General features: G+C 45.9%; 4 protein-coding genes across 9 annotated transcripts in view; 2 read left to right on the top strand and 2 right to left on the bottom strand.

Moving 5' to 3' along the window:
* Positions 1–32: 32 nt before the first annotated feature.
* Positions 33–6,549, bottom strand: LOC123709082 (zinc finger protein Xfin-like). 2 transcript variants are annotated; one of them, XM_045660191.1, is made up of 8 exons: positions 6,434–6,549; positions 5,774–6,152; positions 5,524–5,619; positions 4,939–5,391; positions 4,627–4,833; positions 4,267–4,501; positions 3,640–4,189; positions 33–3,521 (listed from the first exon to the last, which is right to left on the bottom strand). In XM_045660191.1, the coding sequence occupies exons 2-8, from the start codon at positions 6,019–6,021 to the stop codon at positions 3,235–3,237; spliced, it is 2,076 nt and encodes a 691-aa protein (XP_045516147.1). In that variant the 5' UTR covers positions 6,022–6,152; positions 6,434–6,549; the 3' UTR covers positions 33–3,234. The 2 variants fall into 2 exon arrangements, with proteins under 2 accessions (XP_045516147.1, XP_045516148.1); XM_045660192.1 differs by lacking the exon at positions 6,434–6,549 and adding an exon at positions 6,238–6,256.
* A 204-nt stretch (positions 6,550–6,753) lies between these two features.
* Positions 6,754–13,912, top strand: LOC123709032 (mitochondrial protein C2orf69 homolog). Of its 3 annotated transcripts, none has more exons than XM_045660116.1 (10): positions 6,754–6,998; positions 9,062–9,218; positions 9,616–9,743; positions 9,847–9,951; positions 10,277–10,370; positions 10,551–10,633; positions 10,964–11,119; positions 11,364–11,470; positions 11,667–11,779; positions 13,648–13,912. In XM_045660116.1, the coding sequence occupies exons 2-10, from the start codon at positions 9,093–9,095 to the stop codon at positions 13,768–13,770; spliced, it is 1,035 nt and encodes a 344-aa protein (XP_045516072.1). In that variant the 5' UTR covers positions 6,754–6,998; positions 9,062–9,092; the 3' UTR covers positions 13,771–13,912. The 3 variants fall into 3 exon arrangements, with proteins under 3 accessions (XP_045516072.1, XP_045516071.1, XP_045516073.1); XM_045660115.1 differs by having other exon boundaries at positions 13,361–13,763; XM_045660117.1 differs by lacking the exon at positions 10,964–11,119 and having other exon boundaries at positions 13,361–13,763.
* LOC123709030 (TWiK family of potassium channels protein 7) lies at positions 7,009–8,616 on the top strand. The gene has a single exon (XM_045660114.1). The coding sequence runs from the start codon at positions 7,231–7,233 to the stop codon at positions 8,299–8,301; it is 1,071 nt and encodes a 356-aa protein (XP_045516070.1). The 5' UTR covers positions 7,009–7,230; the 3' UTR covers positions 8,302–8,616.
* Positions 13,913–13,981: 69 nt separating the features above from the next.
* The window catches only part of LOC123709028 (adenomatous polyposis coli protein-like), a 29,446-nt gene continuing 20,880 nt past the window's right edge, over positions 13,982–22,547 (bottom strand). For all 3 annotated transcript variants that reach the window (XM_045660109.1, XM_045660108.1, XM_045660110.1), the window contains 10 exons: positions 20,557–22,510; positions 20,259–20,451; positions 20,046–20,173; positions 19,830–19,951; positions 19,636–19,715; positions 19,466–19,515; positions 19,186–19,394; positions 18,724–18,899; positions 18,560–18,654; positions 13,982–18,487 (listed from right to left, as the gene is read on the bottom strand). In XM_045660109.1, coding sequence (XP_045516065.1) covers positions 14,619–18,487; positions 18,560–18,654; positions 18,724–18,899; positions 19,186–19,394; positions 19,466–19,515; positions 19,636–19,715; positions 19,830–19,951; positions 20,046–20,173; positions 20,259–20,451; positions 20,557–22,510 — 6,876 coding nt within the window. In that variant the 3' untranslated portion in view covers positions 13,982–14,618. The remainder of the gene's footprint in view (positions 18,488–18,559; positions 18,655–18,723; positions 18,900–19,185; positions 19,395–19,465; positions 19,516–19,635; positions 19,716–19,829; positions 19,952–20,045; positions 20,174–20,258; positions 20,452–20,556; positions 22,511–22,547) is intronic.

Below are 22,547 nucleotides of genomic sequence, written 5' to 3'. Positions count from 1 at the left end.
TTAGCGTTGTTTTGTTCTTAAATGAAAAGCGATTTAGCCAGATCGTTTAATAAAATTCCAAACATTCACTTTAACGTAGACGTCGAACTGCAAGAAAGGCGCCCGAACGACCTCTATACAAAAATCAAAACATGCATAACCTACGGTCCTTACTTTAAATGCTCGAAAACGTACAAAATCTAACAAAATCAATAGCAGCGTATACTGCGGAGGTAGATCGGTATATTATAAAGACAAAAACTACTATTAGGTCCTCGCATATGAAAATGGCGTTCAAATATATCCAAATTCAACTCTGATGAGGCAGTCCAAACCGCCTTCAAAGGTTTTATTGATTCCCGTCCAAATGTTTTTTTTAGTAAAGGGATCAATGCGACTACCTATAAGATGGCAAAAAATAAATTTAAATAAAATCTACTTTTTGTTCCTCCCATTCAAACGCCGATTTCATACGCAAGGACCTAGTATTTAGGGGCATCTTACAACATCCGTCCGTTTAAGGACAGATTCTAAGATATTATGGAGTCCGAATCTTCATTTTCGATATTCCTATTGTACCTAAGTCCTAGAAGCATATTGTTAAAACATAACAACAAGAGGAGTTGCCGCTAAACCACCAGTCCGTGTAACTACGGACTATAAATGATGAACTGAATTCGTGAATTCGTCTATTATACTGAAGACGTATTGTTCTAATGTCGATGGCACTGAACTAGTTTGAAAATGAACCAGTTAAAAAAATTAGTCACCGCTTATAACCCTTTAGAATTACATATTGTGGTCCTGTTACGGAGACATTATTCGTAGATTTCATTAAAAAATAATTTAAATCATCAACACAAAATAGGTAAAACTAGCCAAACTTCGCAAAAAAAGCATTTAGCGTCTTAAATATAGCTTAAATTAATCCCGCATCTAAGTAACATTCGGTGTAACTAGACTGACGAAAGCAGTTTCGATCCAATATTCTCAGAAGGTTACGAAAATTATATATTTACACGTTTCATCCTTTGACACCCTAATGATTGGTTATCGTCGATTTAAAGTTTGTCATACTCTCGCCGATAAATAACCTATAGAAGAAATACTTATTATGCGACAATTTTGAACCTCTAAACGAATATTATTTGAAAGTAATTCGCTAATGTATAAAGACCGGGTTCCGTGTCGTAACGGAACACACGAAGCCGGCTCGCCTAAGTTACGACAGACTGAGACGGGCCTAACTACGCGTATTGGGTATTGGGGCAGTATTGTGGCCGACCGACGGGTACTGATTCGCAACATATCGAGGTACAACACTTCCCTAACATAGATCCGCAATACCCTGTGCTCGACTCTAACCTAATACCTAACAGCTAAGGACATTTATGGTCGCAAAGGTTACAATTTACCAAAAATTTTCCACAAAAAGTTACGGCTTTAATACGACGACTCCAACAGATTGGTCTCACCTGAGATCGAGGCGTCTGCTACCATGAATTTAAACCACGTTTTATAATAAAACCCCTAGTTTAGACTAGATTACTATAAATACTAACAATATTCAACTTAACGCTTCACACAACGAGTATCAAAAATATATTTTATATTAAGTTTATAGAAAAATTCTTATACCCTTGTTTCCTTTGCGACGAAATACACATAAAAACGGTTATGATAATGATTATAACATAGTTTTCAATAAGTACTATTACATTGAGGTACAACTAACAGTGTATGTAAGCTATTCGGTGGTCTGTTCCGCACTCGGCAAACAGTACGTGACTTCATTCAACATGGTTTCGATGACTTCCACCCGAATTCCAGATTTCTTGCCAGTCTCGAACTGTCTGTCCAGTGAGAGCGACCTCAAACTGTCGTGACGGACAAAATAGACTGGGACACAGACCTCGCCACGGGCAATCCCCCGTAGCGTCCGATGGATCCCAGTTCACTTTGCAGCTAAGCCAACAGCGCTGCGCTCTCATGGAAATGACGAGCGCAGTTTTGGATACCTCTCAGTTTCGACTACCTACTTCTGAAGAGGCATAAAATTTTGTATTTTGGAAGCATGGCGTTCGGCTCATGCGTTTCCGAATCGAAATCACCAGATATATGTTTTATGTCAGGCCGAATCGTTCACTGGCGCGAACTTAAGACAGTTTGTTCTCTTCGAAGCCAAGTTTCAAGCTACGTCGTATGTTGATATAGGCTGACTCCTGTTCGCCCCGATTTTTACTAAGTTCACGGAACTTATAAATACATCACAGTCTTTGGATTATATCACCTAAGACTCGACCTTTGTAAATAATCACTCTCTCGAAAATATTTCGGAGTTAAATTCCTTTTCATATTATATAATTTTAATTTCACGGTATCTCTGCCGGGCAGGTTGAAACGCTATCGTTATATTGTTTCCGGAAATTTTAAACGCATATGGGAAATGCATACTTGTTTCACTCCGGACGATGGCCGGCCAAAGAGGCGTCGCCTCGGCCAGTGAATTGGTACTCCATATGCGTTAGGATTTGTCAGAATGCGTCCTTTGGAAACGCGTCGGGAGCGAACGCGACACCGGGGCGTCGTCGTTATCATAATTTGTACTCGTTCGTTACTCACTCTACGCTTAAACTCTAAATATACATAAAAATATCACAGCACTATCGATTCACTTACACTAACATCGCGACGCTTGGCATCGCGACTTCATAAAAATTATAATAAAAAGGAATCGAGTATAAAATGCGCGGAATCGCCGTCACCGCTCGGGTGCGTATCGAGCGACTGATCTTCGGCCGACCCGATATATGGATTAAGGAGTGATCAAAGAGTATCTATTCTCTCAAAAAGCAAAAATCGGAATTGAACCTAACACTTTGGAAATTAATTATGCGATCGAGTCATCGCTCGGTGACGGTTCGTTCGGTGCCAAAGTGAAAGCTTTTCCATTCATTTTCGTTAATCATCATCTCCCACGTGAGCGGGCAGAGTCATCTCGGGCACAGAGCGCGAGTCGTCGAGCGAAAACCACCAAACAACTCAAAACATTAGCGTCTCTCGTAGGGCGAGCGTTATACTTATCTAAAATGAGGTAGCGTTATACTATATTGTATATATATGTCTCGATTTGGTGGGATATATGTTAAAAGTGTAAAAAGTACAATAATACATACGTTAGTGAGGTAAGAGTGAGGTAGCTAAATCGGTTCGAAATGATCTTCCGGTCGGCTCCGAGACCACTTCGTGAACTGTTTAAAATATATCCGTCTTGACGGATAAGCGGTTGCGCTCCTCGTACTCGTCGTAAAAGGCCGAGTATATCTTGGTGAGGAGGGGAGGATCCCACGACTCGGCGAGGCGGAACTCGTTCTCGTCGGGAATGCGTTGGGTCGGCGCGGGGTCCGGTCGGTCGGGGATGGCATCCGTCAGAATGGTGAGCAAGGGATCGATGTGCGGAAGGATGTAGTCGTCCAGCCCGGGAGACGCGATCTCCGGGCCGTACTCTCGGGGAACGGAGTCCGTTGTGAAACTGTCTACATCTGAAAGCGATTAAGGGCGAGGTTTTACGTGGGACGGTTACACCGGCGGACCTCGGGACATACATTTATCTAAGAGTTCGGGCGGAGGCAGACACGAGTAGTGAAATGAAAAACTCACCAGACAAAGAGCTCGAGGGGATTCCGAAACACTTTTCTTTGAAAAGAACTTTAAAATCATTCGCATCTTCGTTGTGGTTTCCGAACGCTTCCCTGACGACCTCCATGCGTTCGACCTCCGTCTCGGCGCTCTCTCGGCTCTCGAACAGTCGCGATTCCTTCTCGATCACCGCTTCGTCGATGACGTTGGTCTCCATCTCCCGGTTGAGGTAAACGTACCAATCTTTGTTTTGCGAAGAGTCCGTTTCAGAACTTTCGATTTTGGGATCAGGCGCCGCGTCGTCTCGAGGGTCCCGCGTCACCGGGCGGTTCGAATGAACGCAGTGAACTCTGTTCTGATGTTTCGACAGATTTGGCGAGCAAGAGAATCTCTTCTCGCACACGACGCACAAGAAATCTCTTTCCTTATTGTGAACGTTGAGATGCTGCAGCAGATGGGATTTCTTGGCGAAAGTTTTGGGGCATCGTGAACAGCTGTGAACTTTGACTTCGTGGTGAGTCTTCTGATGCTCGAGGAGCCTTCGTTTCGCATCGTAAATTTTTCCACAGATCTAAAAATTAAAGATGCTATTATATGACATATTATAGAATATATCTTTAGTAACTCGTTACATAGTTTCTCACACACCTTGCACACGTGTAGCACGGCTCTGAAGTGAGTGGGGATATGTTTGAGAAGGTACGACCTCTCGGCGTAAGACTTGCTGCAGAGAGGACAGGCGAAGAGATACTTCTTGTGGACCTCGAGGTGCCGCACGCAGGACGGTAACGAAGTAAAGTCCTGTCCGCAAATGCGGCACCAGCTCTGAACGCGGTCTTCGTGATGCCGAGAGTGCAGCAGGAGGTCCCGACGTTTGTCGAATCTGAAAAAAAAACTATATTAAAAGACGACAACGACCGACTGGGAGCAGTCTAGCAGGCCAATAATCACTTATGCTGCGAATGGTTTGATATTATTCAGAAATAAACGAAAATGTTGGAGCCTCACATCTGTTCACATCCAGGTTCCCGGCAACGTAAATCGAAGCCGTTGTGTGAATCGGTGATGTGCTTCAGGAGCGAGTGCTCGAGGAGATATCTGTTGCCACAGTGGAAACATATGTATGGTTTATGTTTTTTGTAATCTTGACTGCATTCACACGCGTGCCACACGAGCTCGGAGAGATTCGGGAATGTTTTATCGCATGTATCACATCTGAAAAAAACAATCATCATAAAATAGCCGATACATATATATTATGTAGTATACATTTAGGGTAAATCCGACAGAATTTTTATTAACAATAATATGTTTACTCACTGGAATCGGCCATCAGCATAATGGCGATTGACGTGCGAGTGGAATGCGGAATATTTAAAAAACTGTTTGCCACATAAAATGCAGGTGTAAAAAGCATCTTTGCTAGCATGATCACAAAAGAAATGAGCATCAAACTCTTCCCGATTCGGGCAAATCATTGAACATAATCCACAAGCTATAGCACTCAGCTGATTAATTATTCCTTCGTGGTTGTTTTCATCGAAATCCTTTTTCCAAAAGTGTTTCTTTAAATGATCAGCAGACATATTCTTATGGAGAATTGTTTCTTGACAAATTGGGCATGTGTAGACTTGAGACAGGTGCAAATCTATGTGCTGTTTGCATGCTTCCACTGTAAGTATCTCTTCTTGACAAACTTGACAGGAGTTGTCAGCCATACTTTCATTGTGGTAGACGATTTGATGAAGATGCAATTCTTTCTTAGATGGAAATCTACAAATGAAATGTATAAATCTAAACAACAAGATTTAATAATATGTTTTTTGGATTCATGTTTATCAAGTAATGTTTTTTCTGTGAGGCTTTAAGTATTCAATAAAAAACATGGAAAATGTTTCAACTTACTTTTGCATGCATGCTTTACATTGCGGCCCATGAACCAATTCAATATGTTGCTGTAGATTGTATTGTTTGGAAAAGAACTTGTCACATTGTGTACATCTAGGAAAAGTATTTATTTATAGGTTAAAAACTATAAATATGTATAAATTACTATAAGCTAATGCCAAGCCATCTTATATATAGACTTGAAGCCAGAACTATATAAGAAGCATAAATGTTTAAGTATATTAATGAATGTTTTATTTTAACTTACACATATCTGTTCTTGATGACATGATTAGTGTAGCAGTGGCCACGGAAAGCTGAGTACCTATGAAATTCTTTACTACAAACAACACATTGGTACAAAACTTCTTTATTACCAGTGTGATTTGTATAGTGAGTGTCAAAATCTGGTTTATTTTTAAATATCTTTTTGCATAAATTGCAACTAATACCACCAACTTTTTCCACTGTGGTTAATGGTTTTTGAAGAATTTGTAAAGCCTCCCATGAAGTCATCTTGAGGTGGGTTATGTACAATCCATTTATTTAAATTTTAACTTGACCATAGTGACAATGAATTATAGTTCTGGGCTATTGTTGCATTTTGGCATAATTTGAAATCTACATCTTGCAAAAAATCCTATTACCTGTAAACAGGAAATCTCCAATAAAGGCATAGAATTGAAAGAAATGTTGTTTCAGTAGGTATTACTGTAGATATGTTTTGCCGACCTTGACATTCTTACAATTTCAACTAAACTACTCAAAATTTGAATAAAATATTCAGGTAACAAACTCATCAGACAAGTTATAATATACAAGCAACTTCAAATATTAAGGAAATAATGTATCACGCTCTTTAGATGGTTTCGATTTGTAAACACCTGTAAACTACATATTATATTGATAATTTTATTTGTATACTTACAGAACTTATAAATAATTTACATTGGTCACAAATTTGGTGTCACATGTTACTAAGAAAGCTGATAATTTTTTGCAAGCTGTATTGTATTAAACGCCGACAAACACGAATCTTACAATGCCAAGAAAATGGTGTGAACTCTGAAACCAAAGATAACTAATAAGTCTAGAAATAAATCATAGAGCGATCACCGAGTGTGTATTATCGTAGACAGAATATATCACAGGGCACAGAATACTAATTAAACGGAGATGGCATATGGAAGGTGATCCTTATTAATTGGCAACTGACAGCGACAAATTCAAAATTTAAAGAATGTCAAAATTCAAAATTAAATTTTGTATACATTATTGATAAAAATAATCAAAATAAGTTGAGGTATACCATACCCTAATGAATATGGTTTTAGTTGGTAATTAGGCACGCTAACCTTGTTGCCAATTAATAACCAAAAAAAAAATCGTATGAATAATATATGCAATAATAATATAAGTCAGGAGAATCGGGCAATGTATTGAATAAAAATAAACATTTTCATCAAAAGGGAAGTTTCGGCTCTGATTGTGCAGTAAGTGTGAAGCTTTTCTTCTAATAAAATAAAATAGTGTTCGTTTTTTTTTAAATTCCCTTCGTTGTTTTGGTCATTGTTCATTACGTTCGAATGCATATTTTGCAATGGAACTGGACAAACTGGCACATTGCCAATTAAATTCCAGAAATAATTTATTTCTTACGCGTCTGTACCAGAATGTTTATTAACCTGCGTATTACGATCGATCTACTAAAAGTGTAACGTTAAAATGGACCGTCAAAACATTCATTCTAGTGTCCACAGCTCTTTCAGAAGTCGAGATTCTACTTCTTCCACGAGAAGTGATCCTCGGGAAAAGATTAAGGATTGCCTTCGAAAATTCATAGCATTTATGTTCACCCAAGTGGGTGTAGGCGCACTTGTTGTATGCTATGCAATACTAGGAGCAGCTGGTTTCATGCACATAGAAAAAGATAGCCCAGATGAGCAATTAGAAAATGTGAAACAGTGGAGGCAAAGTTGTGTTGAGCAGCTCTGGAATATTACTAACAGATATAATGTACTCAATCAAACACAATGGATGTACAACAGCAACCATGTCCTCAAAATATTCCAAAACAACATTTCAAATGCTATTCATCAAGGTTACACTGGACGCACACCAGAAGACATTTGGTCTTTCCCTGCAGCCCTTATGTACTCCCTATCTGTTTTTACTATGATTGGGTATGGGAATGTAGTGCCAAAAACTACTTGGGGCAAAGTCAGCACAATAGCATATGCCTGTTTTGGAATACCAATTTATATACTTTATTTCTGCAATATGGGCAAGGTATTAGCTCAGTCATTTAAATGGTTATACATCACAGCTCATGAGTGTAGCCGACGAGAAGATGCAATGATTGAGGATGGAGAAATACAACCAATAAAAAGAAAAGTCACTGTTCCTTCCACAGCATGCTTGTGGGTTATATCATTTTATATACTATCAGGAACAATAATGTTTGGAGCCTGGGAGAAGTGGAACTATTTGGATTCAACATATTTCTGTGTTATTAGTCTGTGTAAAATTGGATTTGGTGATTTTGTACCTGGTGCAAATATTGCAGATTCTGCTGAAGGGTCACACTTGAAGCTCGTTATTAACTTCATATATGTTCTTCTTGGCATGGGGCTAGTGGCAATGTGCTATAACTTAATGTGTGAGGATGTACAGGTCAAAGTGCGAGAACTACGAGAAGAATTGAAGAACTGCTTGGACGATATAACTCTTAAGATTACTGTGTGTATGAATGACACTAAGTATTATCATCAACGTCAAACAAGAAATGTTAAATGAGCATGTTATATTATTTTATTTTGTGTAATAACAATAATATTCTGAAATTATTTATAAAGTAGCATCTGAAATATAACTACAGTGAAGGTAAGAGAGTTGCACAATATTGTTATGAGTTATAACAAGAGAAGTATATGTTAGTTTCTATATTGTCAATGTGTTTTTGGGAGGGAACTGCCTTCCTTAACACAGGAGATTTTTTTTAAGGTCAAGGCCCTCTTTCCGGTATCAACATCATTAATATACATTATTTTATTCTAGTTAATGTATGTAAACTTTTTATATGTATTGTTTCATTAAAGAACTAATTAAATAGAGGTTTCTTTTGATTGGCTGTGTTTTTCCAAACACCAAAGTATCTTATAAATGGTCATAGTATGAGTATTTATGTTTAACTTATTATTCCTATGTCTTTTTTCATCACAGCAACAACAGAATTTGTAATAATGTAACGGAGCATGAGGGCTTTACTTGAAATAGTGCAAGTAGACTGATTTAGTTTTTATAAATAATGTGCAAATTACTATTCCTGGTCAAAGATTACATGAAGATAAAATTATTATAAATCTGTTTTCGTTGTACTGCTTACTGAGGGCACTGAGGTTTAAATATATATGTAAATGACACACTTTGTTTATCTATGTTTCTGTTGACGATCAAAGCAGATTTTTTCAAACTTTTTGTTTCAACGCCTAAACAGTAAACAGACTGTTTAGGCGTTGAGAAAAAGCCAGAATAATAGTGATGGAAATTGCTGCAGATATGCTGCTAGGCAAGTAGGCCGTACCGCGATGTTGCCTCTTCGGCTGCGTCGCGTAAGTGGACACGAGGGTCGCGAGAATGACATATTGTTCCACCCGCCACGATCGAAGCCACCGACGCCTGAAACGTTGGTGTTTTTCGGTGGAGATGTGCAGGTAATTTATATTATCAGGATCTTAGTATTATCAATAATAATATTTATGGCTGGATTTGTATTTCATTCAATAGGCATAGACACCTATGTCTGTCTTGTACATCATCTTCGTATGCTGCGGCTTTGTAGCCGTGGAAGAGCTTTTATTGGTATTTTCAACAATATTTTTGAAAATATTCTATAGCCTGGGTGCATTAACGGCGGTCCAGGAGTTCATTCAATACAAATAAAAAAAATCATCAAATCTTTCCTCTGTCTAGTTTTAGTTCATTCCAGTCCCTTCTTAATTCTCTGGACATATTGTGCTATATGTGCCAACTTCATAGTTCACGCGTCACTGAAATCACTGGTTTTAACCCCGTATGTTAAGCTGGTGCTACTAATAATATATCGAACAGGATTACGAGGAGGTTATGCAAGCCCACCGCGATAACAGGAATTACGTGAGATGGAGTCTCGAGAACACGGCGCGTCTGCTGAGCGAACACTTCCCGACCAAACACATCGTAGTCGTCCGACCGGCTCGGTAAGTGTTTATGGACTCGTGACTCAGAAGTCGTATCGATATTAATAACGGTGTACTAGAGTAAAATGTTTCATTACTAAACGAGGCACATTCACGTTACCAGCATAGAGTACAAAAGCTTCAGCTGCTACGACAACTTCGTCCCCAGCAGCAACGCCGGAGTGCCCGAACACACGCCGACGCACAGTGCGCTGCACCATCTCGAGAAGTGAGTGAATATATATAACTAATCAATAGACGCGTTCCCAATAATAGTGTAAAATCACCACCTCAATGAATCTGTGGCCCGTATTTTAGAATGTCAATACAACTTCTGTATGCCGTTTGACATATTAAACAACGCTTAGATCGTGACTTAAAATGTGAATGTATCGGGGCTCGATGGATCGAAACGGATTGGGAAGGACCAAAATAAGATATAATTTGTAAATAAACGTTTAGGCCACTTCTGTTCCCTTTCGATATTTTTCTACGCAAGCGAAGTCGAGGCAAAAGGTTGTAATAGACGTAAGAAAATGTTGATCGATTGTCAGATTGCTCCAAGAGGTGGGCAGCAGGATAAAAGCGATGCCGGTCAGACAGTTGTGTGAAGCTGTGGTCTCTCTCTTCTCGGATGATGTCGAACAGGTAAGAATTAACTAGCAAACCTTAAAACTGTTATTTAAAAGCTTTATAGGTAGAACTGAAAATCTATAAACAGCGTTTCCTAATTCTTGCAGTTAAATATAAATGACAAAATTGTTAATGTATGCCGAGGTAATACTGTCGTTTCGAATTTATATATGTATCCGAATGGTATTCTCGCAGAGTTGTAGCCGGAAAGATGGCGACTCAAACGGCGCGACTAAATGTGATGCAGTCAAAGGAGAGAGCGACGACGATGACGCGCAGTGAGTAGGTTTTGTTCCGATGGATGTCGTCTTCTAATTTACTTCACCGTTTAAGTATTAGGTGACAGAGTGAGTGGCTTCAACTAATGAAGAAACAAAAAGGTTCCTCAAACGCTCTATAATAGTCTTTTTCGAAAACATTTCGTTACCGATCTGTCACGAAGCAGCGGCATGTTTCCGTTTCAGTCGGACGTCTGCTCTTTACAAAATATTCGCAAAATCTTTCCAATCGAATCCCTCTTAAAGTTAGAAGTTAATTAATTTGTCATTACGAAGAGTGTTAGCAAAGAGTAGTTTAGTAAACGAGACTAAAACGAACACGACGGACAGAGCCTCCGCAGCCGTGAGATGGCGCGAGTGCCTCCTGCTGGGCGAGAGCAAAGTGTCGGTGATGGGCTTCAGCAAGGGCTGCGTGGTGCTGAACCAGTTCATCTACGAGTTTCACTACGCCAAGACTCTCACGCCCTGGGACAAGCACATGTGCAGGTACCGTCGTCGACCACCCGTTGGTATTTCATCTCGGCTACGAGCTAGAGTATCTCTGTACGTTTGAAGGAACGGGCGAAGAAGAGAGGATGAGTATCATTGATGGTCTGGTGTGATATGTTAGGTCAGGTTCGCTACGTTCGTTGGCCCATAATGCCCAATTGGGCTTAAATCTGTTATTTAAGGAAACAATTGCGCATTCAACTGACGCGGAGGAGCCTTCGTAACGAAGTTATTTTTACAGGTTCATTGAGCGCATCCAATCCATGTGGTGGCTGGACGGAGGTCACGCCGGAGGAAAGAACACCTGGATCACGGCTCGCAGTCTGCTGGAAACGCTGGCGCGACTCGGTACGTCCGTCTCTGATCCGATATAAAGTGATGTAAACGCTTTACGATACATTATGTTTAAATTAATTTAACACTCCAAGTCTCTCGCTCGCACCAAAAGCGACAGGAATACAGAGACACTGTATTAATTAAGGCCCAAATGAAACATCAAAATGGCCGCTAAAGTCCATTCAAGTACATAGAGTCCACCTTTCAGACGTAAACGTATACGTGCACGTCAGTCCGTATCAAGTGAACGACGAAGGCCGACCTTGGATTGGAAGAGAAGAGAAGACTTTCAGCTCCTTACTGCACAGGCTCGGGGCTAAGGTCAGTTTCAAAAAATCCTTTGACAATTTTAGCTTATCCGGGATCAAAATCTCTAAAAACGAGCGTGACGTGGCACTATATTCGCACAAGAGATCGACGACATTAAACGATTTTCAAAATTTCAATTAAATCTGTTAAGGCAGTAGTCTGCTTTAGGAGCCGAAAAGATAACGTTTTTTCAACAATTTTTTTGAAAGGGAAGGAAATGATTGCGGTAAACGAAATTTTGAGACGATAGTATATCATATTCAGTCTTTAAAAAACAATTTTTATTATTACAAATTATTGAAATTTGCCAAAGTTGTAACGATCTTTCTGGGACGCCTGGAGTGTGCACTCGTAAATCGGTGCCGGTGATGGAGGTCGTGCGATGCATCTGAAATAGTGGAACCAAATTTTTTTCAGTTTTAATAACTTCCTTTTCTATATGAACTAAAAAAAATACCGAAGAAATGACGAAATTTTTTCGAAGTTTGTAAAAAAAATTCACTTTAAGTTGCAAAACAAGTAATTTAAATAGTACTTTTGTCCAACTTTTTTAGTTCAAATAGAAGATAATTCAATACTGAAGTACACTTTGTTTTTATTCGATCGCGCCGTTTTCCAAAACTTTTTGAAAATGAAAACTCGAGAAAACGGGCTGTAAAGTTTTCAGTCCTAAAAAAATATAAGTTTTTGGATACTTACACTAATTAGATGTTAATCGGCTAGCCGCGGGCCATACAATAATCCATCCTCTTCTTCAAAAATGCTTCGTTTTCGAATAGATTTAAGACAAAAACGAAAAATCGATCGATTTTTTACTATACTGACACAAATTAATTATAGGCACAAATAAATGTAAATTAATATTTGCTAACAACAAATTCTTAGACATCACTAAAAGTTAACCGTTAAAGTGAAAACCTTTTTATAAAGTGAACTATTTATTTAACAAATATTCGTAGGTGTGTCATAAGATAATATTTTGAACAATGCACAAAATTCTTCGATGTCTGTTTTGACATTACGTTTAATAACGCGAGTTAACCCAATTTCATCAAAGATACATTTATCATAGGCACACAATAGACATATGTAGTTGAGATTTATTGAAATGTTCAGAACAATCGCATCCTATAAATCTCAATTGTTATGTTTTCGACACAACCGAACTTACAATACTTGCTTCCCGACTGAAGTTATTTTTTTGATCCTACCAAAATACCACGATTTTCACCGATGTCTAGTATGAACGAATTTGCAAGGCTGTTAAATTTATTGACTCATTTTTACCTCAATTTTTTTGTATGGATAAAAGGATTTTCCTTGTACTTTTAAGTTAATTGGCACATTGGCACTGAAATCCTTTAAATAGAAAAATTGATTAGGTTTAAAACACATTGTATATCGCCACAGGGGGCTTACATTATTTATTTTAGTATTCGTATTCGATTAACAATATTTGACAGTTCTGACGCATCCATTTTTACCGATAAATAAATGCACGCTTGTATATTTTGTTATTCTTATCGGTATATTTTTGTTAGTTAATATTATTAGATCATAAACAAGAATTTTCACATTGAAACGTGTACGCAGATCGAGCGGTACGTGCACGCAGAAGGCAGCACCCGCTACTCGCTGAATACGCACTTCAACGTGCTCGCAAACTTCAAACAGGTGCAGGACTCGCGCTCGCCGGACCCGCACAACGCGTCCGACGATGATAACTAATTTTGAAAGACATTTCAGCAAATGTCGCCATTACGGCGCAATTCGGTGTATATATATATATATGTCTCCAATGTTGTTCTCATCACTAAGCTCACGAAAGATTTATATATCATTAAGAATGTAACGTTTTCAAAGAGATTGTATATTTTCAGAGTTTAGAAACGGTCCCGATATATATTTTGTTAAGAGTCTTCAAAATTATCGTCGACATGTACGAAAATAAATTATACACTCAGATGCCGAATCGCCACGTCTCTGGCCGAGCTGTACCGTAGTAACGTTCTCGTCAAAGTTACCCGAGAGCCGTACAAACATTAATTGATAAGTCATCGATTTTATTGAATTAAATCATATCGTTAAAACTGATCTCATTTACTCGAATGTAATAATTTATTAAAAATAAAGATGATATTTTGAACGAAACGTTGGTTTTCATTTCGCACTTCGGAAGGTCAGAGGAAACTCGATTCAAATGAAATAACAGGATTTGGCTCGACGTACTCTTTATTATCATCGATTACGCAACTTACGAACTAATATAAACGTATTAAGCTAAAGGGTTCAAGTAAACTATATCCGTCGGAACGGAACTAAAGCGTCGAGTAGAGAGTCGGTAAAATCAATCGTAAGCATTAAACGGGGAAGTGAATACATTTAGTTCGACAGAAGTCGGCGAAGCGAGGCGAAGTCTTTCGACGGAAGCGTCCCTGAAGGCGAGAGTATTCAGAGGCATCATCATTAGAGCCTCGCTTATCCGACGATCTGGCGATCTGGCGATCTGACTAGACGTAAAAAGCGTAGACATAGCTCAATATGTCGCCGTTGTTTACTCCGACACGCTGTGACCTATTATATTATATTATATTACTATTGTGAAAATATACAAATACGAAAAATGGTAACCCCGACTCGGTCGACGAAGCGACTATTTACAATCGTCAAGTTTAACATTTTGCCGGATTAAGTTCACCTTACGCCGCAAAACTGACTCGACAGTATTGTTACGCTTACGAGACAGCGATTTAGACTCGCGAATGCCCCTCCCGGGGGCGGATCGCTGATTGAATAAATGCAACAGATATACAAATAGGGAAACGGGAGGAGGCCGTCGCCCGGAGCGCGTTCAGGACGTCACTCGTCCGCTCGGTTTCCTCGGACCCTTGGCGAGAGCCGGTCTCCCGAGGGCTCCGACGGCTTTCGCGGCCGGAGTCAACCCGGGCCTCGGGCTGGGTATTTGCGACACTCTGATGCCTATCGCGGTCTTCTGCTTCGTCGCCGCGGAGACCGCCCGCTCGGGTCGGCCCTCGAAAGTGGAGCTTCTGATCAGTTTCGGCGCTTCGGTCTCGTCGCTCTCGATCCAGACCTTCCTGTCGCTCCTCGCCGGCAGCTTGCGCGTCCGCTCCGCCCTCCTCCAAAGATTTGCTACTTTACTGTCGACGTCCTTCCGTCTCGGCGAAGCCATCGAGTTCACGCTCGAGGCGCTGCCCTGCCGGGAGCCCCGAGCCAGGACGACGGTCTTCCCGCTGTCGTTGCTCTGTAGGCTCTGGCTGGACGGGGAATTCTTCAGAGCGGTTTCGTTGCGTCTGGCCGAAGTCTTGGTCTGTTTGGGTTGCGGTGTCGCTCTAGAAGTCTGCGCTCGAGGGCGACCGAACCGAGGAAGCCTCGAAGGAGACGTGTTGGCCGAGGGTTTATTCGGAGACGTCGCGCTCCCGGCGCCCGGGCCGGGCTTCGCTTCCGGTATCGGAAGATTCTTAGGCGGAATCGAACTCTCTTCCTTGGTGAACGTTCCCTGTCGAACCAGAGGCGCGGATTTGCCGGCGGAAGGTGTCGCCGAAGCCTTTTGCGCCGTTTTGATGAGAGAGGTTTTGCTCGGAACTGACTTTTTAGGGGAAGAAGTAGCACTCGGGACTTTCGGCGGAGTTTTAATCGGTTTGGAGATTGAGTTTGATTTGGGAGTCGTGGACGCTTTCGGAACGGACTTCAGTTGGGGGGTCGCGGCTTTCTTGGGCGCCGGCGCGCTCCTCCGATACGGAGAGACGTAGGCGGCCTTCTTCCTCCCTCTGACGGGCTTCGGACTCTCTCGCTCTCCGTCACCCGAGTCGTTGGAGTCCAAACTTCTGTCCCTTCGAAATTCCGGTTTGACTATTTTGGGTTTCGGTGGATTCGAGTTCAGCTCCGTGTCCGGTTCGGATCGAGCTCTGCCCTCGGAATTGGCGTCGCCTTCGAGACTCGCGAAGTCGCCGGTGCTCAGATTTTGATTTGTATCGCTTCGAAACGCTCGTCGATACGACGCCGTCATTTCGATGTTTTTCAAATTGTTGACCGCGCACAAGTCCACCGAGGCCGGACTCCCGACGACCGGTAGATAGTTTCCAAAGCTTTCGGTGTACGTCTCCAAGTGAGCAGAATTCACGTCGAAGTCGTCCTCGTTGTGTCCGCTGTCGACGTCTCTGAAGACGTCGTCCCCGCGTCGCTCGTCTAATATTTGTTGATGATTCGGTTCGTTCGAGGATAGGCTGTCGTAGCCGGTCGTGGTTTCGACGTTTTCAAAATTAGCGTCCTCGGCGACGAACGTAGGGGAGGGAGGGACGTCTTCGCTGAGCGTTCTGGTCCTGTACCTCTCGGCGTCTTCTGTCCGCCTCTGTTTGACGGTCTTCTTCGCGGCCAATCGTCGCTTCAGACTTTCTATCTCGGGATCGACTCCCTTCGGACGGACGACCGCGGGGGCTTCGGGCGCGAACGCTGCGCGAACGTCGACCGTCTGAGTCTGGTACCTGGCTCTGTCCTCCAGACGTCGCTGTCTCGCGCTCGTTCGCCTCCTCGACGGAGATTCGCGATCGGCCGTCGCGTAGTCCTCGGATCTGTCGCTTTCGGATTTGGTCCAAGTGAGATACTCCTCCGGCTCCTCGGTCTCCGGAGTGAACTCGTTCTGCGAAACCGAATCTTTTATGGTGTAAGTTTGATATCTATCGTTAGATATTTTTCGTCTCTCTTTCGGCGTCAAGTGCGCGGGGTCTCTCGGTCTCTTCGGAGTCGATTCGACGCTGCCGATGTCGGAAGGTAGTGGCGTGCAGTCGTCCGAACCGGAGGGAATGTCGGTGACGACGTTCAGCGTCGATTCGCAGTCTTCGAGGACGAGTTGCGCGGTCGTCTGCTCCAGTTCCAGAGTGGACTCCGCCATCTCGTCGAACAGAGAGGGCGGGTTGACTCCGTCCAAGTCGTGGAACGCGCCCGTCATGGCGGAGAGGGGGAAATCTCGCACGGGTTGGCCGAAGTCGAAGAGGATCGGAGGCCTGTCTCTCGGGTCGGCAGCTTCCGAGACGATGCTGGACACGGATATCATGCTCCCTTCCATGTCGACGTTCTCCATCTCCGAGGGCGGTTTGACGTTGTCCAGAATGGTGACGTGGGGGGCGTCGAGGTGTTCGGAACTCCCCAAATGATGCGAGTTACTCAGCGCCCGCTTCACCATCGACGCGACCGGGAGGGACTTCTTCCTCGTCTTGTGGCTCCTCTTGGGCGCGTGCGCGGACGCGTCCTCCCACTGCCCGGACGCGCTCAACGAGAGCAGACTGCCCAAGTTCGAGGGCGGATTCACGCGATCTAGATCGATCGAGGCCGAAGTGGACGACGTCGCGCCATTCTCCAGAGAGAGCTTCAGCTGCGCCGCCAGCCGGGCCGCCTCCTGCTCTATCGCGGCCGCCATCAAGGAGTCGAACTTCTGCTCGCCGTCTTCCACGAGCGACGCGTAACTGGGCTCCGGCACGTCGTCCAAGAGCGGTCGGTCCTCGCCGAGCTTATCCGTCAGATCGGGCCTCAAAAATATACGACGCGCGTCGCTCTTCTCGAGCAGGTCGGGCAGGGCGGAGGCCGGGTCTCCCGGATCGCTGCCGACGGACGACACCAAATGGACCGATCCGCTGACCGTGGGGAAGGTGACGTCGTCGGGGCAGGTGTTCTCGTTCCACGTGTCGTGCTTGGAGACGTCGTCGGGTCTCCCGCTCCTGCGCGTCGGCGTCCCCGCGTCGCCCGGCCGATGGCAGTCGTCGCTCCAGGAGCTCTCCAAGGCGTCGGCGTACGACTCGTTGGATCTGTCGAGCTCGCCCTTCTCCGACTCGACGGCCGCGTCGGCGGACTCCGGGGCGAGGCACTCGTTGGATCGGTCGAATTCGGACTCGAGGGGGGCGGGGGGCTCGCTCGGTCCGAAGAAGATGATGGAGTGCGATCGGACGTCGAAGTCGGTCGGATCAGAGCCAGTTTCTCGCGCGAGATCGGCGCGCGCGCCTGCGGCCGCGAGAAGCGCAGGCGGCGCCGGAACGTTTTTTGGCTTCGGCTCCTCGTCGGGGCCCCGCGGCCTCCGGCGCTCGCCGGCCCCCCGGGCGATCGCCTCCTCGAGGACGGCTCGGTCGCGGGAGTACTCCTCGCCGACCATCCTGTCGAGGGCTCCGCGCGTCTCGTCCTTCCTGCGGCGCCTCGACTCTCGCGCCTCGAGGCGGTCGTCGCTGCGGCCGCGCCTCTCGGCCGGCTCGGCCATGCCCATGCGCACGCACCTCTCGAACACCTCCTTGTCGGTCGAGCCGAAGGAGTCGTTGCTGAGCGAGCTCGGCGAGTCGCTCCGGTCCCGCCCGCGGTCGATCCCGGCCGGGGGAGCGGCGGGCCTCCTCCCGGCTCCCTTCGCTCCGTCGGACCTCGACCGGCGGTCGGAGTCGGGGTCGCGGAGTCGGAGCTCGAGCCGGGTGATCTTGTCGCTTCTGTCCAGGGATTTGTGATGCCTCGGCTGCCCGTCGACCCCGGAGCGAGCCTTCGCGCCGAGAGAGTCGTCGACGTAGCGGGCGTCGCGGTCGACGCTGGACAGCCCCGCCTGGACGGTCTCCTCGAAGATCTCTCTGTCCGTCGAGCCGAAGGAGTCCAGACTGAGGGAGCTCAGCGAGTCGTTCCCGGCGAGAGCCGTCGCGACGGGGGGCCGTCCGCCGCCCTCGTCGCCCGGAAGGTCTGGAAAGAATATAAGTCGTGAGGCGACGCGGGCCTTTCTCGTCAACCCTGAAATATAGAAGAGTGAAATACCGTCGAAGCGGAGCGCAGAGCGGGCGGCGGGGGGCCTCGGCGGGGCTCGGGGAGACGTCTTGGGGGGCAGCGGAGGGGGGCCCGAGGGACTCGCGCTGCAATCGTACAATGTCTATTATAATATTAATTCCAACCAGAGGACGGCAAGACGGGACGAGACCCACCCGTCCCGCACGCTTCCGGCGAGGGTCGGCTCGTGCGACGCCAGAACGGTCTCCGTGGAGGAGCGGAGATACGACGGCAACGATCTCTGTAACGGATGACTCACGTAAACGTCGTCCCTGACGCGGTGGGCGCGGACCGGGGACGCGTCGGACGAAGGCCCCTTGTTCTTCACGACCTGAAATGGAAGCGTCACTAATATTATTTATTTGATCAGACCAAACGATCCGTCGTTAGACTAGTGGTGGCATATTACTATTAAAAAGCTAAACGTAAAACTCACGAAGAAGTCGATCGATAGGCGAAGGCAGGTCGTCTGCCAGTCTGCGAGATGGTTTTCAGAAATGTTTCGCGTCTTCTCGACGAGTTAGAGAAGAAAACACTTCTCGGGGGAAGAGAACTCTAAACGGAGGTTCGGGAAAATATCCCTCATATAAAACTGCTCATCAAAAACAAAAAGCTACCTGAGCGATACCCTTCCGGATGCACTCCTCGAGCAGGTCTCCCGCGTCGCTCAGGTTGGAGCTGTCCGAGGTGTCGGCGGGGCGAAGCCCCGCGGCCGACGACTCCACGGACAGCACCGACAGGTTGGAGTTGCTGCCCGCCTTCGACAGGACGGCGGGCGTGTCCTCGGTGAAGTACACTTTGCACGTGTCTCCGGGGGTCTGATTGCCTGTGAACGCCGACGAGTGTTCGTTAGGTGCCGACTTCGGTTATCGAGTTTCGGGCGAGGGTCGGACGTACCTTTCGTTCTCTTGTTGAATCCACCCAAATCGGGAAGGAGGTCCGGGTCTCTGAAAAGACGAACGTTCACAAATAAGATGACGTCTATCGATTTACCTAAAAAGCTTATCGTTTTGGTCCTTCGAGCCGAAAATCGACTCTGCGACGAGAACTCCGTTTCGAACACTCACCCGTCGTCGTCCACTCCGTGCTCGATATTTTCCGCCGACGTGTCGGCGTCCGGATTGGTCGTGTCGGCCAACGGCGAAGACTGGAAATATACGAATTTTATACGTTTAACATTTGCATTATCTTATTCTAATTTGAATGTAAAATGACGCTTTTAGTAGTGAATAAGTATATAAGTTCCATGAAACGGTTAAACCTTAGGCTCGTCGTTGATGGTGAGGCTGGAGAGGCTGGTGTTCCGAGAGAAATGGGCCGGAGTGTTCTCCACCACGAACCGGGACACGCGCTCCTCGAACACCGAGCCCGCGCCGCAATCCGCTAAAGGCAAACGAAAAAAGGCTCAGTTAAAATCGAGTCTCTCGAACGGAATACAGTGAAATAAACGGAGAAATCATCGGAAAGAGCTACTCACGCGGCGGGGGCGTGGGGGGTTCCGTGGGCGGATCTCGAACCCTGTGCCGAGACCGAGGGGACAGCGGGACGCTCTGACCCGGAGAATCGGGAATCTCGCTCGGGGATATGCATCCCGAAGTTAGCCGGCTGGGGATGAAGATGAGACGATCAATACGAAAGATACGTAACGGAGCAGCGAAAACGTTCCACTCATACAGCGGGTGAAGCTCACCTGACTTCGGAAATCACGGAGCCCTGATCGTCCTGATGCTCACACTCGGGTACGGAACCCAAGGAACTGGATCGCGAGAACATGAGTGGGGTCTCCTCGATGAACCGCTGGGGCGACGACGTGCGCGCCGACGTCGTTCCCGACGCGTCCTGCATTTCCACCGGCTCACTGGCGAACGTCACCGCTTTCGAAGCTGGAATCGCGAAGAATATTATACATCACGTCGTATCATACGCGTAAAGCAGAGAACAAATTGTATTAAATGCCCGATTGAGTTATTTAAAAGTCGACGACCCACCCTCTTTGTCTTTTCCGGAACTGCCGGTGCTTCGATCTCGCAGGCCGGGATCGACGTTGATGGTGGCCTGGGCGTTCCTCTTGGCCAGGCAGTCCTCTTCGGTCGGCTCCCCTATGCTGCTCAGCGAGCTGACTCTGGAAAAATATCCGGGGGTGCCCTCGTCGCAGTAGTTCACGGGTCTCTCCGGACTGATCGTGCCCGAGCTGAATTTCGTGTCGAACATCTCCCTCTTATCCGGAACCGGTTCGCACGTTTGCGGAGTCGACACGGCCACGTCGTTGTCGTGCCTCGGGGGATCTTCGATGGAACAAGTGTCTTTTTCGTCGGAATGTGTCATAACTTCGGGGTTTTCCTTCGCGTTGGACGTTTTCGGCTTTCCGTCTTTGCCGATCACGCGTAAATCGGACATAGACGTCGCCGTGGAGAAGATTATGGGAGTCTCGTAAGGAGTGCCCTCCGTGGCGAAGTGCTTTATGGTGTCCTCGTCGATCGAAGGCCCGGGCGGTTCCGAAGTATCCGACCCGGTCTCCGATTGGAGCTCGGCGTAGCGAAGGGAGTAATCGGTAGGCTGATCCAAGTCCGTCTCTTGGTAATCGCCGAAGGTGCCGCTCCCTTTCTTTGGGTACTTTTTGTTTGGAATCTTCGCTTTGCCGACAGGTTCCGATTCGACTATTTTGGTCTCCGAGTATTTTCTACTAAAATCGATAGGTTGGTCACAAGAATCCTGGTCGACGTCGTAACCGGATTCTGTATAATTAGTTCTCGAATCTGTCGAACTACGCGGTGGAGGGACGGGAGGCTGACTGGCGTATCCGAGTAGAGCCGCATTCTTCGACGAGGTTCCGGAGCTCTTCGGCCCTTCGGCGCCATCGGTTTTCATGAGGTCTTTATTCCTCGGCGTCGGCACGGGCACTTTTCCGGTCCGCAACACTTTTTCGAAGACCGAATCGGAATGCGTGCTCGTCACTGAATCTTTACTGCCCGATCTGTCGACGTCGTCGGAACTGCCTCCGGTTGCCGAGCGAGATGTCAGCGCTCCCTTCGGCGAGGTGTTGCTGCAACTCAAATAGCCGGCCAGATTAGCGCTATGACTCAAGGATATCTGCGACCCCAGTGTTCCCATTAAGGGAGAACTGGACGTCATCCGATGTCTCTCCAGATTCATCGCTATTTGCCTCTCCGTGGCGACGAAGAGACTCTTTTCTTCTCTGTTGCTCGTCGACGGAGAAGTTGCCGGTTCGATGTTATCACAGGTTTCAGCTAAGTTTTGGTCCAATTCTTGTTCTAGCGCTTTCTGTTTTCTAGCGCCCAGAGTCGGTAACGCGGGTAAGTTCATGTTTCTCGCCGTCGTGTCCAAAGATATTATGTGAGTCTTTCCGGGTTTCGAGTTCAAAAGATTTTTGAGAGCGGCGCTCGATCCCATAGCTATCATTTTATGTTTCGAGTGAATGAGACTCCTGAGCATCGGCACCGCCCCTCGGTCCCACAGAAACTGCTGATCTTGCGGACACCTCGCAGACAAATTCCACAGAGTGCCGCAGGAGTTGCTGACCACGGTGAGGCTCGGAGACTTGAGGTGCTGAAGAAGGACACTTAAACAATTTCTCTCGCGGAGAATCTGCCTGTAATCTTCTCGGACGGCAATGTGACTGGACACATTCCGCATGATGCCACCTGCGTTCTCGACGATCGCTAAAGTTTTCGTGGGGGAGTTGTAACTGAGCATATCGACTAAGAAGCCTAGAGCTCCGTCCACCGAACATAGAGCCACTTTGTTCATGGAGCAGTGCGCCGTGAGGTTCCATAGAGCGGAAAGCACAGATTTGAGAGTGGCTTCCTTTTGACAGGTCATGGCGGCCTTGGTGAGGCCCTTAACTGCGCCCACTTCTCGGAGGACTTGCTTGCTGTTCGCGTCTGCGCGCCACGACAGGTTCCTTAGGACGGCAGCGGTGACCTGTAAATATTGAAATTGCAGCTGTTATAAAGACTTA

The sequence above is a fragment of the Pieris brassicae genome, chromosome 4, assembly GCF_905147105.1.
Source record: "Pieris brassicae chromosome 4, ilPieBrab1.1, whole genome shotgun sequence".
Lineage (NCBI taxonomy): Eukaryota > Metazoa > Arthropoda > Insecta > Lepidoptera > Pieridae > Pieris > Pieris brassicae.
Note: the sequence above shows the minus strand (reverse complement) of the source record. Positions and strands in the feature narration are given on the sequence as shown.

What these genes read in the sequence shown, in the direction of transcription:
- LOC123709082 (XM_045660191.1), bottom strand. Translation starts at nt 6,021, where the DNA reads ATGACTTCATGGGAGGCTTTACAAATTCTTCAAAAACCATTAACCACA. An exon ending in TATGCTGATGGCCGATTCCA is followed by an intron (nt 4,834 to 4,938) that starts GTGAGTAAACAT and finishes TGTTTTTTTCAG; the next exon opens with ATGTGATACATGCGATAAAA. An exon ending in GAACCTGGATGTGAACAGAT is followed by an intron (nt 4,502 to 4,626) that starts GTGAGGCTCCAA and finishes TTTTTTTTTCAG; the next exon opens with ATTCGACAAACGTCGGGACC.
- LOC123709030 (XM_045660114.1), top strand. Translation starts at nt 7,231, where the DNA reads ATGGACCGTCAAAACATTCATTCTAGTGTCCACAGCTCTTTCAGAAGT.
- LOC123709032 (XM_045660115.1), top strand. Translation starts at nt 9,093, where the DNA reads ATGTTGCCTCTTCGGCTGCGTCGCGTAAGTGGACACGAGGGTCGCGAG. An exon ending in GCGCTGCACCATCTCGAGAA is followed by an intron (nt 9,952 to 10,276) that starts GTGAGTGAATAT and finishes ATCGATTGTCAG; the next exon opens with ATTGCTCCAAGAGGTGGGCA. An exon ending in GGAAACGCTGGCGCGACTCG is followed by an intron (nt 11,471 to 11,666) that starts GTACGTCCGTCT and finishes TCCACCTTTCAG; the next exon opens with ACGTAAACGTATACGTGCAC.